The 16,661-nt window shown below is 47.1% G+C and overlaps 1 protein-coding gene across 3 annotated transcripts; it reads right to left on the bottom strand.

The window, feature by feature from the left end:
- Nucleotides 1-483: 483 nt before the first annotated feature.
- On the bottom strand, nucleotides 484-11,599 carry PICK1 (protein interacting with PRKCA 1). Of its 3 annotated transcripts, none has more exons than XM_052789929.1 (13): nucleotides 11,504-11,599; nucleotides 10,425-10,516; nucleotides 9,533-9,644; nucleotides 8,921-9,049; nucleotides 8,731-8,797; nucleotides 7,336-7,425; nucleotides 6,852-6,905; nucleotides 6,690-6,752; nucleotides 6,210-6,343; nucleotides 5,327-5,419; nucleotides 4,290-4,340; nucleotides 2,673-2,817; nucleotides 484-2,411 (listed from the first exon to the last, which is right to left on the bottom strand). In XM_052789929.1, exons 2-13 carry the CDS (start codon nucleotides 10,463-10,465, stop codon nucleotides 2,167-2,169), a joined length of 1,224 nt encoding a protein of 407 aa, XP_052645889.1. In that variant the 5' UTR covers nucleotides 10,466-10,516; nucleotides 11,504-11,599; the 3' UTR covers nucleotides 484-2,166. The 3 variants fall into 3 exon arrangements, with proteins under 3 accessions (XP_052645889.1, XP_052645887.1, XP_052645888.1); XM_052789927.1 differs by lacking the exon at nucleotides 11,504-11,599 and adding an exon at nucleotides 11,118-11,289; XM_052789928.1 differs by lacking the exons at nucleotides 484-2,411; nucleotides 2,673-2,817; nucleotides 4,290-4,340; nucleotides 11,504-11,599 and adding exons at nucleotides 4,349-4,803; nucleotides 11,118-11,311.
- Nucleotides 11,600-16,661: the final 5,062 nt, after the last annotated feature.

Below are 16,661 nucleotides of genomic sequence, written 5' to 3'. Positions count from 1 at the left end.
GTTGTTGGCTTTCAGGCAGCCTCCGCTGAAGCGTTTTCTCTGTTCCTCTTAACCGCTCCATATTTTGGCACAATTAACAGCTCTGAAAGAGGATCAGGGACTTAAGCATCAGCTCAAGCTTGTGATGCAACAGCTGAGCTGTGGGGAGAAGCTGGCCCTGGAGGGGTGCAAGGATGCCACCGGGCAGGACTGAGGCAACTGGTGGCTTTACAAGGCTGGTGTTCCCCTGGGAAGCCAAGAGGCAGAGAAGCTGGTATTACATGGAGGACTGGCCTTGCTACAGCATTTATAAGCCTCCTCCTCTGGAAACCTGTGCTGCAGTGACCACCGCAGCTTGGCATACAGATTGATTATCCACCACTATGAGCAAGAAAAACAATGGCCAGCACATGACACCCATTCTCCCATCATGATATTTTAAGATTAAAACCAACAGAGGATGAGCAAACAAATCTCTAAAGAAAACCCATGAAGGGCAGGAAATGAAATGTCACATTTTTCTTTATTAGAGACAACAGTCAGTACATCAGAGTCCATTTAAATCTTCCAGAGCAGCTTGACCACGGCTGGCTTTCTTCCAGGCACCCACAGAGATGACGAAGCTCCAAAAACAAATCAAAGAGAAAAAACAAAACAAAACAAACATCTCGATCATAAATTAATGTCCTTAAATAACTTCTCTCGCTACCACTAGAATGTAATGACAGACAAGTCAAAACCCTTGACTCTGAGCAGCACACCACTCCTGGCAGTTGTGCTGCCCGCTAAAAGAAAATGCCATCTGTATCTGGGATCAGCCCACAAGGGTGGAGGGAGAAGAGAAAAGGAAGGAGGAAAGAAGCAGCCTCACTTACCTTGGTTTTCCTTTCCCCCCTTCCCTTGTGCCAGGGAATGGGACGTTAGCTACTGCTGCTGGCTGGCCCAGAGGCAGCACAAAATGGTTGCGCAGAGAGGAGAGCAGGAGGTGGTACGTTATTCATGTTTTGCACTAAAAAAATCTCAAAGCCTCTGCCTTCAGGCGATGTCTTCCTCTCTCCGTATGGCTTCCTGTCTCTCCTCTTTAGTTTAAGGATGGGACATCTCCTTTGTGGTTCTAAGGTGGCTCCTCCTGGCACCTGCACAAGGAAAGAGTGTGCAGGACTGGCTGCACATCCTCAAGAAGGACGTATTGTCCATCGCAAGGAGCCCTAAGAGAGGTGAACGATGGAAAGGAACAGCTTTGCTGTTATTCCCAGGAACCTGTCTGCCTCGGACAAGCACGTTCACCTCAGCATCTCTGCTGAGCAGGGGGGCTGCTGAGCCAGGTCCCTCCTTCCCACAGGGAAAGGCAGAGCCACATCCTGCAGGATTCTAGCCCTGGCATGTAGCTACAGAGTGTGCACATGGTGCTGGCTGTGCAGGAGCTCAGGGACTTTGAAGAGGATGGTAGCCAGGGGAAGAGACTTCTAAATCTTTGCAGCAGGGTTGCAGCAGCCCAGCATACCAGCGCCTGCTTTGAGAGCTTCCACCAGCCCCTTGGTTGGGGGGGTGACCGGATCACGTATGCCACCACTGGTTCTAGCCATCTGTTTGGACTTGCTCCTATTTCTTAGAGAGCTGGGAGTGGTGGGAGTGATCATCCTGCAAAAATCAGTCCTGCAGCCCATGGGGACAGATGGAAAAGACAGAGGAAGCTTAAAACAGGCCAGAGAATGGGAAGCTTGAAGACAGCGAGTAGTGGGGTGAAGGAAAACAATGCTGGTGCTAAGACTTTCCCATAGCACACGGGGAGGACAGAAGGGGGCTGTTCTCACCATTTGTAATCATCTCCAGATGTTTAACTGGCTTCCACGTGCCAGAGGGGAGCAGTGCACCCCACATGCTCAGCAGTGCCCTGTCTGCACGCAGAGTCACATGGCGGTGCGGTTGGCGATTTTCGTTCCCACACCTCAGTACCCGAGTTGGGCAGCAGAAATCTCTGAGGGAAAAAGGAATAACTGGGCAAACAAGCAAGGGAAGAAAGAGGAAAGCAGAGGTTGGTCCCAATCCAACCAGCTACCCCCACCCAAAGCAGAGGAGGAATCCCAGGCTGGACATACACAGAAAGTCATGGAGGATGAATTGCCATGTGAAATACATGTTTCTGTAACAGTCTGCAAAGTCTTTCCTCTGGCCATGCCGGCACACTCAGGCATCATCAATGAGCTTTTCACCATTTGCGTCCTCCTTCCCGCTACCCTCTCTCTCGCTTCCTCCTTCTTCTTCTTCTGCCCCATCCGTGTACGTGTCCTTCTGCCCATAGTTGAGAGTAGTTCGGGCAAGGTCCACCTCAATGGGAAAGACGTCTGCATCTCGGAGCACGACGTAGCAGTCGTCATAGTACTTGGACATCGTGGAGACAAAACGCTGGAGCTGGAACACGATGTCCTGCACTGTAGCAGAGACATGTTGGGAACAAATCAGGTGAAAACCCCCTTCCCAAACAGTGTGAAGGCTGCAATCAAGCCTTCCTTGCCAGCATTAGATACAGTCTCCTACACATTAATCCCTTTTGGCCCCTGAGGGAGGATGTCTCAGGCACAGCCACAAAAGGGTTCTTCAGCAAAGACTTCTAAGCCGAGATGAAGGAGCATGAAGGCCAAAGCCATGTCTGCCTGACCCCTTCAAGTGCCGGACACAGCAGTGGTACTCACCGTGTTTCTGGTCCAGGAGCTCTATTTTCTCTAGCACGTCCTTCCTCATCTTGGCAAAGCGTGTGCGAGCCTCCTGCCGGCAACGTAGGATAAGGCGGTATTCATAGTTCCCAGTGCTGACCCGGTAGAGGGGTTCACCCAGAGCCTGCCAAAAACACAGCGCCATTTTAGAGGCTCTCACAACAGGGATCGTACACAGAGTTTGCCTACCGATGCAGACTCACAATGACCTTGCGTTATTACAGCCCTCTCAAGCTCACTGGAGCTGCAGTCAGGAAGCATGGAACACGAGGAATGCTGAGCCACGTCAACAACTGGCAGTCAATAGGGCCATTCTGAAGGCCGAATACATGCCAACCACAGTAAAAAAAGCATCACTACTAAGCAAAGACAAAAGTTCAGGCACCTTTCAACCCAGCATGGAGAAGTGGCATGGCTTCTTATCTGAACTATTAAGACAGGCACTATGAACAAACAAGTCTAGGGTCTGAGGGATATATTAATTTATATCAATCACACAAAAAATTCTGCCCTCCTCTGCAAGCTTCACCCTATATGGATTGCATAACATGCTATACATCTACACAGGGAGCCCTGTGGTATCTACAACCATCCAGACACAATGCTGGAAACCAGTAGGGAGGGACCTATATGTTGTCCCACAAAATAGTTTTGAGAGAAAGGGGTTAGATCTGTCAGCAAAACAGCACTCTTCTCTTGCACCTGTAAACATAACATACATAAAAATCTGTGTTATGGAGTACGGCTTGGTAATGCACGCTGTATGCACCAAAACCCAAAGATGTTACTGTGCTGGGCAAGACTGGGCTTCTTTCCTTCCCATTTAGCAGGAAGGATATAATTAAATGTTGTGTTAGGAAAGCTTTATTCCTTTCTGGCACTGGGAACTGGGCATTCCAAAAATTCAAATCCCTGCTCTGAAATCAATACCTAGGATAAAACAAGACCTTTATGCAGGGAAACTGGGCATGTAGGGGACACCTTTAGCTATCTTAAACAGAGCTCTTAAGGATTACGGTTGTAAAACTCTAAACCAGCCAGCAAACTGTCACTGGAGAATGTTGCCAGGTTTAAGTCTTCTGATTTTAAATTACCTATTTTTAGGAAAAACCCTATTCTTAAGAGAGATCCTTTAATCAATTTTCCTCAACTACAAATGCAGCTTTCACATGCATTTTCCTAGAGAAGCTAAATTTCCATTTCTCAGAAACAAGTCCAGAATTAATGATAAGCTGTACACTACACACAAATGGAATCTGTGAAGATAACACCTTAATCCTCCTTACACAAGCTAATAGTACTTAAACACTGAGACAGGCAACCACTGAGCAAACAAGCTGCAGAGGAGATGTCTGGTCCCTCTACTATTCTACAGCACCACTGATTCATGACAGTTATTGGCAGTGTTTCCTAGGTAGCATTTAAGGATCTCCAATTTCTAATATGTTAAGAACAAATGTGTGTAATTCTTAGGATGCATTCACTAGTTCGGGTGCACCCAGGCACCAGAGTGCTTTTGCAATTATAAGGCAGTGTGCATAGGGAAGCTGCAGGAACAGAGTATGCAGTTGTCATTGCCACAGTAGCGGTACTCACAATGCAGCTGTACTCTTCATCGTCCATCTCTTTGACTTTCAGGCAGTAAGACTTCGCAGAATTTAAATTAAAAAAAAAAAGCAAAACAAGAAGTAAATATTAAGAATTAGAAGCAATTTCATCATCACCTGTAGCCACAGGGTTGTACCATTTCAAGCCTTCCTTCAATGCTGCAGCTAGGGACACTGGGGAAAGCACAGTGGGATCAGAGTATATTAAACATCCCAGGTGGAAAGAAAATCTAGTTAGAGAAAGATGGGGAGAGAAAACGGTGGGGGAGAGAGAAGGTGCTTATTATTTATATTACAGGAGCAAATACTTTAGATAAGTATAACATAAGGAAGAGAAAAACACTGCATTCATCTACTGTTTGGGGAAACGGTACCAGAAAAGTATGAGGAGGCAATAAATAAAGAGCGGGGAAAAAAAGACGAATTGTGGGAAGGATTGATGTGGGAAGAGACGCTGCCATATTCACTTGCCTTAGGGCTGCAGCTCCAAATACTTCTCTCAGCTGGTAAAAGGAAATAGATTCCTACAGTTACAGAACAGATGCACTTAACAACCCTACCCTTTTTGGGTGTAGAAAACAAGGGGTGAGTGGAATGGGAGAGGAAAAAAAAAAGGCATTATCTAAATGTAAGCTAGTATGACTTGACAGTTGTTTACTTTGGCTAAAGAAAGACAATCCAAAACTACCTGAAAAATATGGACCAGAGAGCTATTTAGGGGAGTTCAGGAGCATAAGTTGCATAGGAGCTCTTTAGAAATAAATCAGGAAATTAATTCGGTCATGTAGAAAATAAGTCTTCTGGATTCTGGGAGATCTTTCTTACCAGTGAGAACTATTAGGTTAAAAGCAGGTGTCTGAATCTGAGTAATCTGGCAGTAGACAAAGAATTGGAAAAACAGAACGCATCCTTGCATGGACTGTGGAAGGATGGATACATGATCGTATATGCTATATGTGACTTTCAGGCTATGATTCTATGAAACTTAATTTCAACCAGCACTCGAAAAAAAAGCAAGCAGCTCACCAAATATTCAAACTTGACATCCAGGTATTTTTTGATAGTCAGCCTTGTGTCAGGAATGGCTTTATTTAGATACGTATTCAAGTCAGTAAGCATCTGCAAGGGAAACATCCTGTTGCTGAATGTAAGACCAAAAAGCATGACTACAATTCATCAAGCGCAACCTTCTAACCAGCATAGGTCATGAAACTGCCTCGAGTTAACTCTTTTTTGAACTAGAGCATATTTGACAGAAAATGTTTGATCTTGACTCAGAATTGCCATGGTTAGAGCATCCATTACCGTCACTGGCAAGTGGTTCCAGTGTTAGAAATGCGTGCCTCACTTCTAGTCTGAACTCATCTTCTTTCAACTCATCTTCTTTCATTTTCAATTGGTCCTGGAAACCACTCTCCCTGATTCAAAGGTCTGCTACCCAACACTGTCCATCCAACATGGCACTGAAAGTGGTGCCCAAATCAACATCTAATCCTCTCTTTGCTAAACTAAGGGGACAGATCCCCTGGAGACTCTCACTCAAATATATTGATTGAAATCCTTAAATTGTTCCTGGACTGCTTAGCTAAACTCTTTTAAATTTAGTGGTATCTTTTAATTATGGGTACCAATATCAGGGAAAGGGCTCTAGGGACTACACTGATCAAAATACCCCCTCATCCCCAAAAGAAAAGGAGAGGAACATACTCATGTGCAAAAGTGAAAGGGACAAGACTGATATATTCACTACATTACCTCTTACGTTCTTTATGAGAGTTCCCTGAAGGAAAGCAAAGACAGTTCTTCCTACAATGAATGATTTATAAGACCACACCTTCAAATACACGCTTCTCTCTTTCTAGATTCCCCTCTTCTCCAGACCTTTAACTACTACGGTTAAATTCTTTACCGGCTTAATTGTTTTCAGGAGGTGAATCCCAAACTTCTCAATGTTGCGGTGGGCATCAGCAAATTTCACAAAGGCTTCACTGGCAGCCGGTTGTGGCTCCCGTACACCAATGACAGAGAAAACGTCTCCAAATGCTGGGTGAGGGTAAAAAATAAAAACAGATGAAAGAAAAGGTTGACCCTGGAGAAGAATCTTGCCTCCAATATTACCACTCCTTCCCATAACCTTGCAATTAGCTGGGGAATGATGCTACATATTCCCCAAAGACCAGAGGCTGGCAGGGCATTTCTTCAATGTCTCATGTGAAAGACAGGGCCTGTGTTAGCACCATGACTGCTAATACCAGGAGGGCAGTCCTTCCCAGCTCATTTCTGCAACACTTAGTTTTCTTTGGGTGAGGGAATCGCACATCAAAGCACAGACTAAAACTCCAGAAACTGGAGGTCAAAGATTTCTGCTCCCTTCACTCGGATTCTTTACCTCTGTGTGTCTGGGATAGCTCAAAGAAAGCCCTGAGAAGACTCTTGGTGTGTTCTGTCAAGCCTGTGATGGAAGCCAGAAAAAGCATTTAAATCATTTCACTGAAACATAACGGAGGCATCCTTCCCTCCCATCTGGTGTCTGATGCAAGACACAGTTTACCTTTGTATAACTCTGCAGTCCTCTCTAGCTCCTCCAGTCTCTTCACCAGTCCATCTAAATGGAAACAAGAATCAACACAAAATTACAACAGTCAAATCCAGGACATGGTTAAGACCTGACCAACCGGAAAAACACCAGTTTCATATCTTTGGTACAAATTTCCCTCACCTCTGAATGCCTGACCCCTGGTCCAACATGGGAAGCTTTTAAAATAACTGCAAACTTATTTTACAGTGTGGGGTCATCACCTATTGGCATTCACTAAGTGGGTCCCCACTTTAAATTGATTGGACCTTAGCTAACATTTAAATGGCCCCAATGACAGGATATATCACTCAAGAAGGACAGAGGCAATCACAACAGTGATAGCAGAAGGAAAGAATTATGAAGGAATAATGTGGAACATGCAAGTAACAATAAAAAGTAGGTAAGCACAAGAGGGTAAGTGTGCCCTTAAGAAAATGTTCTCCCGGACAATACTTACCATTGCAAAGTATGGCTCGGCTTAACCCCAGCGCATCCGCTGTCCCTGAGCTCATGTTCTCTACCAGTCGATGCTTTACCTTCTTCAGTACTAAAAACCAAAAGAGAGTGGCAAACCAGGATCAGGGTCATTTCCATGGGCATGAAAAGCTCACTAGCATACTTCACTGGTTTCTCAGGCACTGAATAAATTAAACTTAACTCACTATTGAGGTAGCGAGCAGAAAAAGAATACCATAGAAACCAGATGTTTGGTCCAGCTGTACATAGCTCATCTTCTATCTTGCCTATCTGTTCTGCTCTCACATCCTATATACTTCAATCAATAGAGCTCCAGCACTTCTTTTGGAAGACTATTCCAATCAATCACTTTGCCATAAGCTACCTATCACGATATTCAGAACCAAACTTTGCTTATGCTACTTGCTGTGTTACTTCAACTGAAGTCAGGAGATGAGGCTGAAAGCAAGACAAATAGGATTTAAGGTTCAAAGTTATCCCTTTGCTTACTTGTATCTTTTGGATCTTAGTTAAACCCTTTTGTCATTCCTTGATGGAATTCATTTCTGTCTTTGGTGGTCATACCCTGCAAATTACTAGAGACAGTTATGCCCTCTTTGGAATCAGATGACTCAGCTACATTTATTTAGAGGCAAACTTGCAGGGATGCCAACTGCCTGCAGCTCCCAAGAACGCAGCTGAAGTCACAGTGTTCAGCATCTCTGGAAAATACCATATTCTCACCACACTTCTGTTTCCCCAGAAATCCATCTCACTCCTCACAATTTTCCTGAACCCCTGTCAATTCATTAGCACCTTAATCATCAAGAAAAGAAATGAAAGCAAAAGAATAGATAGATTTTTTTAGGAAAGTGAGAAAGGTAGACCACATAAAGGAGACAGCTGTGTAGCCTTAGTTCAAAACACACACTTTGTTTTAGAAATAAAGCCTCCCCTCTCTCCTATAAAATTTATGGTTGTACAAAGCTCAGCGTAGATAGGTACTTCATCACTGTTCTCCAAGCTGAGAAACTGCAATCAGTGTCTTTCAATAGACACATTTCTGTGTACAGCTGAAAACCTCAATAGGTCAGCATAACTTACATGGATTAAAAATAAATACATTAAATTATTATCTAGTTGAGTTTCATCATCCATGCTAAACACAGCACAGGAAAAACAAGCCTCCCGCAAAAACAGTCAAGCCTCAATTTAACTTTCAAGACTATTTCAAGAAGTCAGGGAAGGATTTTAATTGCCTTTGACAATATCCATTTGAAAATGACTGAGTTAAGAGGAGGAATGGAACCAGAATTTTACTTTGGTTTTAACTGGGACCAATCTTTCACCCATCCATGTCATTTTAACACTCTAGGGAGAAAAAAACCAGTCTTACCGATATCCAAAGACTTGCCCTGCTTTGGGTCGGCCTGAAGCTTGTTGTAGTGTATCGTCACTTCTCCCTGTAGAAAGAGCAAATCCAAAACTGCTGTGCTGGAAGCACATAGCAGTGGCTTGCTTTACCAAGGGACAGTAAACTGTAAATTACGACCCAGAAGCTCCAGTGGCCCCCTCCTACCTCTCACCTTTACCATCTGTATCATCTTGGCCACCTCCACCTTGGTCTTCCCTTTGACAGACTTCCCATTCACTCCTGTGATTTCATCACCAGCTGCTACGGTGCCATCTAAGGCTGCTGGAGTGTTATCAAATACCTAGCGGACAGGAGAAAGAGCACAGGTAGTCTGGAATCAAGAGGAAGAGAAAGGTGAAGGGGCTGAAGAACAAAAAAGGGACAATTACATTCCTCCTCTTTAACTCAGTTGTATTTTGTTCATGGTGAAGCCGCGGTTTTCCCCCTTTCCTAACTAAGAGGTGGGCTGATCGTCTTGTTCCCTCAGGAAGTTCTTGCCTCCAGGATGTACCTTCTCAAGCATAGGATTTCTTGATGCTGAGAATGTCACACCCTTCCCCTGTGAATTCTAACACGCTCTCCAAGGAGAAGAATAATGTCAGAAGTCTTAATTTAATTCTTCCATGCCTATTAGGTACTAGGGTAAGGAAATCTTATTCACTGGAAAGTGAGATGATGTCTTCCACTTTGAGAAAAACAAATAGCATAGGACTCTCCATGCTATCCATCTCTCAGGCCAACACTGCTTTAAAAAATGGTTTATTCTTCCTCCCCGAATGCCCACCTGGACAATGTAGAGACAGGGGCAGTACTGTGCTCCTCCCCCAATGCTGATCCCAATCAGGTTCTGAGAGTCCTTCTTCAGGGTCACTGTCCCAGGTACAGTGGGGATCCCCCTAGAATGAGAAAGGGGAAATCAATAACTGAACATGGTAGGCAGAGCTGCAGTTGTATGAAACAGCCCTGGTATCTGAGTCGATACAAACTGAAAACATAACAGGCACTGCACATTTGAACTCATCACATTATCTCCGCCATAGAGTCTATTGGCACGGGCCAGCAGAGAGACCTTCTGGGCTATCTTTTTTGAGACTGCATGCAAGGATTAAGGGTGCAGGAGACACCCTCATCCATCGCTAGGTACTGAGGAAACGCTATCGCATTTTAGAGAGTGTCTCATCTGCTCTTAGTGCTGGAATGAGAGGAAAACTTGCACAGCATAAATGAGATGCAAGACAAGGGCTCCATGTTAAATTAATCGCTAAGCTCATCAAATCTTTTACTTGCTCAGGAAATGCCAGTGTTCTCCTCCTTACAGACCTAAGGAGTCCAGAGTTTCTCCACTTCTTCTTGCCTCTTATTATCCTTCCTCCATTACAAATATTTTTTTCTCTAGCTAAGGTCACTAATTTAGCAACGATTTGCCAGCACTGCTTTGAAATTAGAAATGCAGGGTAGTCATTGCAGAGCAACAGAAAGCATTCTCCTTTGCTCACCAGCACAGTGATGCCTCATCCCCGGTCCCCAGAGGGAGCAAGAAATCAGGAGTGAACAGCAACTCTGACTCTTCAGCACACAGCATCAGGAGCAGGTAAATTTATCCACTCCTATTAGGTCTTGGCTACAAAGACTATTTCTATTGTTAGCAAAAAGGAAAAGACAAGTGAAATACTCACAGCTTATCTTCCTCAATATCATAGTCCAAATCTGCAAACATTTTTTTGGTTAAGCGGAGCCTGTGAGTCTGAAAATGCTTACTCCAAATTCTCTGTGAAGGAAGAACAGAATAAACCCCAATAAACCAGTGATTTCAACAGAAAACTGCAGAGAATCAACCGGTCACCCTTGTCGATCCCCTTCCTTTTTTTTTTTTGACCGTCACATTGTGGTCTCTGTTCTTATATCAAAGGTGAAAACCATGTCAAGTGTCTCTGATTCCCTGCTGTGAATGCGACAGGAGAAAGTCCTCGAGTTTGAATGCTGCATGTTTCAAAACCCACACGTGTGCGGAATTTCCAAAGCAGAGAACAAAACATGGTCCTTCCTGGAAGCTGCTTCTTCACACTCTCTACCTACACCATGGCTGCTAAAGATATTTACAGTTTTACCCCCTCCATCTGTTAAAACATCTCAGTTTTCTTCTTGACTTCATAGCAAGTTATGTCACTTTTTGACGTTCCTCTCCTATCTCGGAAGGCTACGCAAAGCTTTTTGCGACTCCTTTTCCCAAAAAGCCTCATTATTTACCCATGCGCAAGCCCCCCCCCCCCGTTTCATTTTCTCTTTAATTTCGGACAATAACTAGCAGACACGTTTTGGTTTCTCTCATCCTTCGGCAGCACCAAAGGCACGGTGACGCTGCCCCATACCGTGGCGGCCGCCTTCCGCGCCGGTTTACCGCCAAATCCAACCCCACCGACCACCGGTGGGCGAAGGGCTTCACCGACAGCTCCCCTTTGCCGCTGCCTGCCGCCACCGCGTCCGCCGCCATCTCCCGCCCCCTCACCGGCCCGGACCCGCGGCCCACCGGGGCCAGGGCCCGGCATGGGAGCCTCGGCGTTGGGCCACAGAACCGGGAGGTGTGTGTGTGGGGGCACCGGGCACCGGACCGGCCGTTTTGGGGGGGGGGGAGGGGGCTCGCCCTGACGGCCCGGGGTGGGGGGGACGACGGGGAGCGCGACCCCCGCCCTGACAGAAACCGTTACCGGGGCAACGGCGGGGGGGAGGGCGGTCGTGAGGGGGTCCCGTGGCTCACCGGAAGTAGCCGCCTGGCGCGCGGCCCCCGCCGCTGTCGGCCCGCCGACACGTCACCGCCGGGAGCCAGCCCGGAAGCACCCCGAGCGCTGGGCGGAGCTCCGCCCCCTCCCGCCGGCTCGCGCCCGCGTTGCCATGGGGACGGAGACGCGCGCGTGGGGGGCGGGGCCAGCTGGGTCCTGCCGCCATCTTGAAGAGCGGCGGTGGGCGAGAGCTGTTCTTGAGAGAGAGTGTCCTCCGGGTCTCTCATGTCTGTCCCCTCCGTTCCCCCGAGGCTTTCGGGTCCCTCCGGCCACCACGGCCTGCAGGGAAGGAGGGCTGGGCAGCATGGTGGAGCCCGGGCCTGCAGCCTCCAGCCCGGGTTTTGGGCGACGTCCAACTCCGCTTTAGGTTTCTGAGGTACCCCGGTCACCGAGGGGCACCGGGAGGCAGAGCCTTTGGGCTCGGTCAGTTGCGGAGGGGGAGCTGCAGTGATGGCAGCAGCTGAAGAAGAGGATGGGAACCGCTGAGTTGAACAGGGTTCACTAACACAGCATGAAACAGCGGCGCCGTGGCTCATCCTACTGCTATTAGTGGATCGTGGCGAGCTATCAGCTGTTCAGTCACCAGGAGGGGCACCTAAAGTGTGCCCACCTGGAGGAAAAGATGCACTTTTGCACTTGTCACTTGGAAAAATACAGAGCTGTTACCTATGGAAGGTGATGTATCCTACACAAATACACCCAGCGCTGGCCTCCCACAGGAGGGAGCATTTCAGAAAGATGTTTGTGAATGTGAACACATCCCGGACTGATGATTCAGATGACAGCAGAGACACAAAGAGCTTTGAAACTGGTTGGCATAATGGCCCCTACTGCTGGCAGGCCAGCAGCGACCTGTGGAAACAGCGATTTGGAAGCCAGTCAGCACAGCTGCATGCAAAACCACTGTGCTACCATGTATATGGCAGGATCACCAAGCTTCCACGTGTTTTTCTCCTCTGCGATGTGTGTGTGGGGGGGTAGCGGTTGGGTGTTCAGATGAATTTTCTGCCTCCATCAAGATAGCGCCATGACTGGGAGAATGCTTTGATTTCCCAGAAGAATGTGGTCGCCTGTTGCATTATGTGTCATGTCTTCCAGCCACTGCTGGCTTCTGAGCAATTACCAGGCTGCCAAACCTGACTTATTGACGCAGATCAAAAAAAAAAAAAAAAGAAAAAAATTGCAGTCTTTGAACTGAAAACTCCTCCATGACCAGGAACAAGGACTAGCTGATGATGCTGACCTCTCTTGCTGGCTGAGAGGGTGGTTAGTGTTTGCAGTGTGCGGCCCTATGAACCTCTCAACTGCATACATCAAAACACCAACTGAAGCCACCCACAATGCTGGAGTACAAGGGCAAGAGCGTGTTGTTAATAATCACTTTGAAGTCCTGGGTCTAAGAGGTGATTTATTTATGAAGGGAAGCTGAATGATAAATGCAGTCCTTCAAGTGGGAGCTCTCTGAAGAGGAGAGACTGACGTCTTGACCCTGGGCACTGACAGGAATTTTACATCAGTGAAGCACTAGAATTGATGAGCCAGGCCCTGATCTCTGCACGTGAGGAGCTCGCTGGGGCTCAGCAGTGCAACGGCACTTGACTGTGGCTGAGGATGATACAGAGAAGACAGAGCCAAACTCTTCCCAGGGCTTTTGCACAGCAAAAGACAAAAGGCAAGGGTTGCAAGTTGCAGCACGAATTTCTGGTGCTATGAACCACTATGAGGGTGGGTAAGCACTGTTACAGCAGCCCAGAGAGGTGGTGGAATATCCATCCCTAGAGACAGTGAAAATTTAACTGCACAGATTCTGCAATGTTGTGGTTCTGAGAGAGACCCTGCAACATTTGAAAATGTTTATCTGTGTAATTCTCTTTCAAATTATTGGATCAAAACAACTGTCCATAACTTTCTTCTTCTTCTTAGAATACTTACTCTGAAATTCATTTTTTAAAAAAATCTGTCCCCCTGTCCTCCTTAGAGCGTATAACTTTGATATTGACAGCTAGGGGCTAGCATATTTGTGATACAGTTACATTGCAGCCCCCGCTGAAGTCCAGCCCCTGGCTAGCTGGGCACTGCTGAACACAGAGGAAACCCTGCATAATCCTCCCCAAAGGTGACAGTTAATACAGGCAAGAGCTGGTGAAGCAAATCTCAAACAGCAGATCATCAGCAGAGGCAGAAGTCGGGCCTGCTGTCTGTGCCATGCCACGGCAGGACTGCTCCGTGCAGTGGGTTAGGGGTCTGGGAGTCCCACACTATCCCTTTGCTGTCTCCCACTTCGTGCCCAGTGGCTTTGCAGGGTCACCCCGGAGGAGGTGACCACCAGGCCGGCCAGCTGGGCTTCATTTCTAAGGGGGGAGCTCCACCGTGTGGGCGCTGCTGAGAACTTCTGCTGCAGGAAGGGGGCCTGGATTCAGGCATACCGAGTTTGCAACGATGGGATATTTCTCCTATATTACAGCAAGGGGGAAATAAAGTTTCCCCCACACCTAGAACACCTGCATAACATAAACCATTTGGTTGTGCCCAAGGGGATTGCTCAGGTCCTTGTGCATGGCTGGGCAACAGACTGTTTAAAAGAAGTCCCTGGACCTCATTTCTCCTGCATCCACTTCTACCACTGGAGCCGCAGGGGGAAAAGAACAGGCAGCAAATGTCTCCTTTCCTGGCAGCTCCTGCCATTAGAAAGACAGACAAGGGGCAGAACTGGCCTGAGGTAAAAAACCAGACCTGCTGACACTGACAAGTCCAAAACCTGTAGGTCTGATGTGCCTTGTTTTTGTGCTGCTCCACTGATGTGTGTGCGTTCTGTATGTCCTTCAGTATGTCCCTGAAGTATCAGCCTTTGTATACATGTGCTGACTGACCCTGCCTTTTGTGTAAAGTCGCTCCAACATGTCCAAGATTGATTGGATTCTCGCTGCGTGAGATGGAGAATGAATCTGCATATGCCCTGAAGCCTGTCTCAATATTAGAAATCCAGCCAATTGCCTCCTCCCAAGGGAAAAAGTAATGAATTACTGATGAAAATGGTTATCTAAAATCCAAAAAAACCCATAAGGCTAGCCAGTGTGTAAAAAAAAATCCCAGGAGGCTGTTCATTTTCAAGAATAGGTCTGATCAATTGTTGTATCAAAAATTTGAAAGGCAGCTTTATCCTGAAAAGTGGGCTCACTGCTTACCATCTACCAATACAGCTTGGATCAAGAGGGCTCAGTTTGCAAGTACAGACATTTTTCCACCCCCAAATAGACAACGCATGAAAAGTCAGCCCAGGCTCTGAGAGTCAAACTCCCTTCTGCTTGTCTTTCATCATGTGTAATAAGGAGTCTGCAAGCAGATCACACGTTGCATGACTAGTTAGCTTCTTGGCACTCAGATGCATTTCTCCGTACTGGGCCTGTGCTGAATCTCGTGTTTCTGGCTGCTTTTCTGCTACTGTTGTCAGCGTCAACACAACTAATGCTGAACTAACATCCTCCTCGATTGCTGTCCCTCGAGCCATGTTGTCTGGTTTTTGGGGAACTTTCAGTGGCTGAGTGTGGGGATTGTATTCCCTGCCCACCACTCCACAACCTGCCTGCCCTGTCCCTGCCCCACTTCTGCTGGGTGCTCCAGACCCCTGCAGGGGCCTCTACGTGGTGCAGGTGGGAGATGGAGGTGGTGGTGGCCCCACTGAGGTGGAATAGGGGACAGTCATACACAGGGGTGGTTTATCACATGATGGGGTGGGTGTTAGCTGTTAGCACTTGCATCCTGGGGCTACCAACTCAGAGAGGAAGGAGTGCGAAACATTGAAAATGTGGCTACAAATGACCTGACTGCTTATTTCCCAACCTGTACATCTTATCACTGTTGTATTCAAACTCCTCCCAGAATGAGACGTACCTTCCGTTCATTCTGACAAGCTGGAAATATCCTTCCCCATGGGGGCATCAAGATCTGAATACTTGCCCCATAGAGTTTCAGCAGAACACAGTACTGCTGTCCTTTGGAGTTCAGGCTGACTTAGTTTGGATGGTGAAATTTCACATTTTTGGGGTGAAAAGCAGTATTTTCATGCATTGATTTTTGTGCATTTTTTTTCTTTTGTACTTTTTTTTGCTGGGTGTTTTAATTGTCCTTCCTTTGAAATTTCCTGCATTTAGGATTATCAGAAGCTTATCCAGAGGGAAGAAGCCTGGTGAAATGGACAACGCTCCGTGGTAGATGCATTGTATTTCCACATGCACCAAACATGTTTAATTCCCCCCTGACTTTGTCACCACAGATATCTCCTCCTAGTCAAGGAGATAGGTCTCAGGAGCATCTGTTCTTACCTACCACTAATAGACTGCTCAGTGTTGATCCCGAGAAGGTACAGCTGTTACCTATATGAAAGCATTACATGCAAAGGCAGTATTTACAACCCCGCAAAAACCAGCAACTTAAAGCTTAATGGGTTTTCTGAGACCCTGCAGGTGGAAAGCAGGAGCCCTGGCTTGGCCGATCGTTTTGAATTTATAAGGCAACTTACAGCCTTTCCACAGCAGGGGCATGACCACACGCTCTTGCACAGCCCAGGAGGATTGCCAGTCTGGAGAGGCCCTATCAAAGCTTGTGGTCCTTGGGTTGAGCCTTCAGGGTATTAAGCCCCACAGTGGAATAGCGACGGGGCATATGGGGGACCACGTCTCGTGAGCAGTGGCAGAGTGGAGGGTGGGAAACAGGCAGAGACTTGTCCTCATTATGCATGGGTCTAACATGCCCAATTACCCCATCCTCTCCTCACCTCCGCAATGTAAAAGACTCTTGTTGAGAGTGGTCATAATTCACGGTGAACACCCTGCCTCCCCCTTACTCCCTTCACACCCGCTGCTCTCCATTTTCCTTCCAGAAAAAAATGTGTCTTTGATGAAATGAAATGGCTCAGTCAAAGAACCCCTCAAATGGTTGGGGACCCCTGCACTTGGCCACCCTTGCCCACTTCCCAGCTCTATTTCTGGCTGAGTTTGGAGTTTAAGTGGGCTGACCTTGTGCCCTGACTGCCCCGGGGGTCAGTGATGAAAGCGGATGGAGGCTTCACAGTCAGGTCTCTTGTGTGTGACTCTTTTGTTCCCGGGACAGGGGTGTGCAGTGCCTGGGACAGTGCTT

Source organism: Harpia harpyja, chromosome 6 (assembly GCF_026419915.1).
Source record: "Harpia harpyja isolate bHarHar1 chromosome 6, bHarHar1 primary haplotype, whole genome shotgun sequence".
NCBI lineage: Eukaryota > Metazoa > Chordata > Aves > Accipitriformes > Accipitridae > Harpia > Harpia harpyja.
Note: the sequence above shows the minus strand (reverse complement) of the source record. Positions and strands in the feature narration are given on the sequence as shown.

What these genes read in the sequence shown, in the direction of transcription:
- PICK1 (XM_052789928.1), bottom strand. Translation starts at nt 11,294, where the DNA reads ATGCCGGGCCCTGGCCCCGGTGGGCCGCGGGTCCGGGCCGGTGAGGGG. An exon ending in GATATTGAGGAAGATAAGCT is followed by an intron (nt 9,645 to 10,424) that starts GTGAGTATTTCA and finishes TTCTCATTCTAG; the next exon opens with GGGGATCCCCACTGTACCTG. An exon ending in GACTGCAGAGTTATACAAAG is followed by an intron (nt 6,753 to 6,851) that starts GTAAACTGTGTC and finishes CTTCCATCACAG; the next exon opens with GCTTGACAGAACACACCAAG.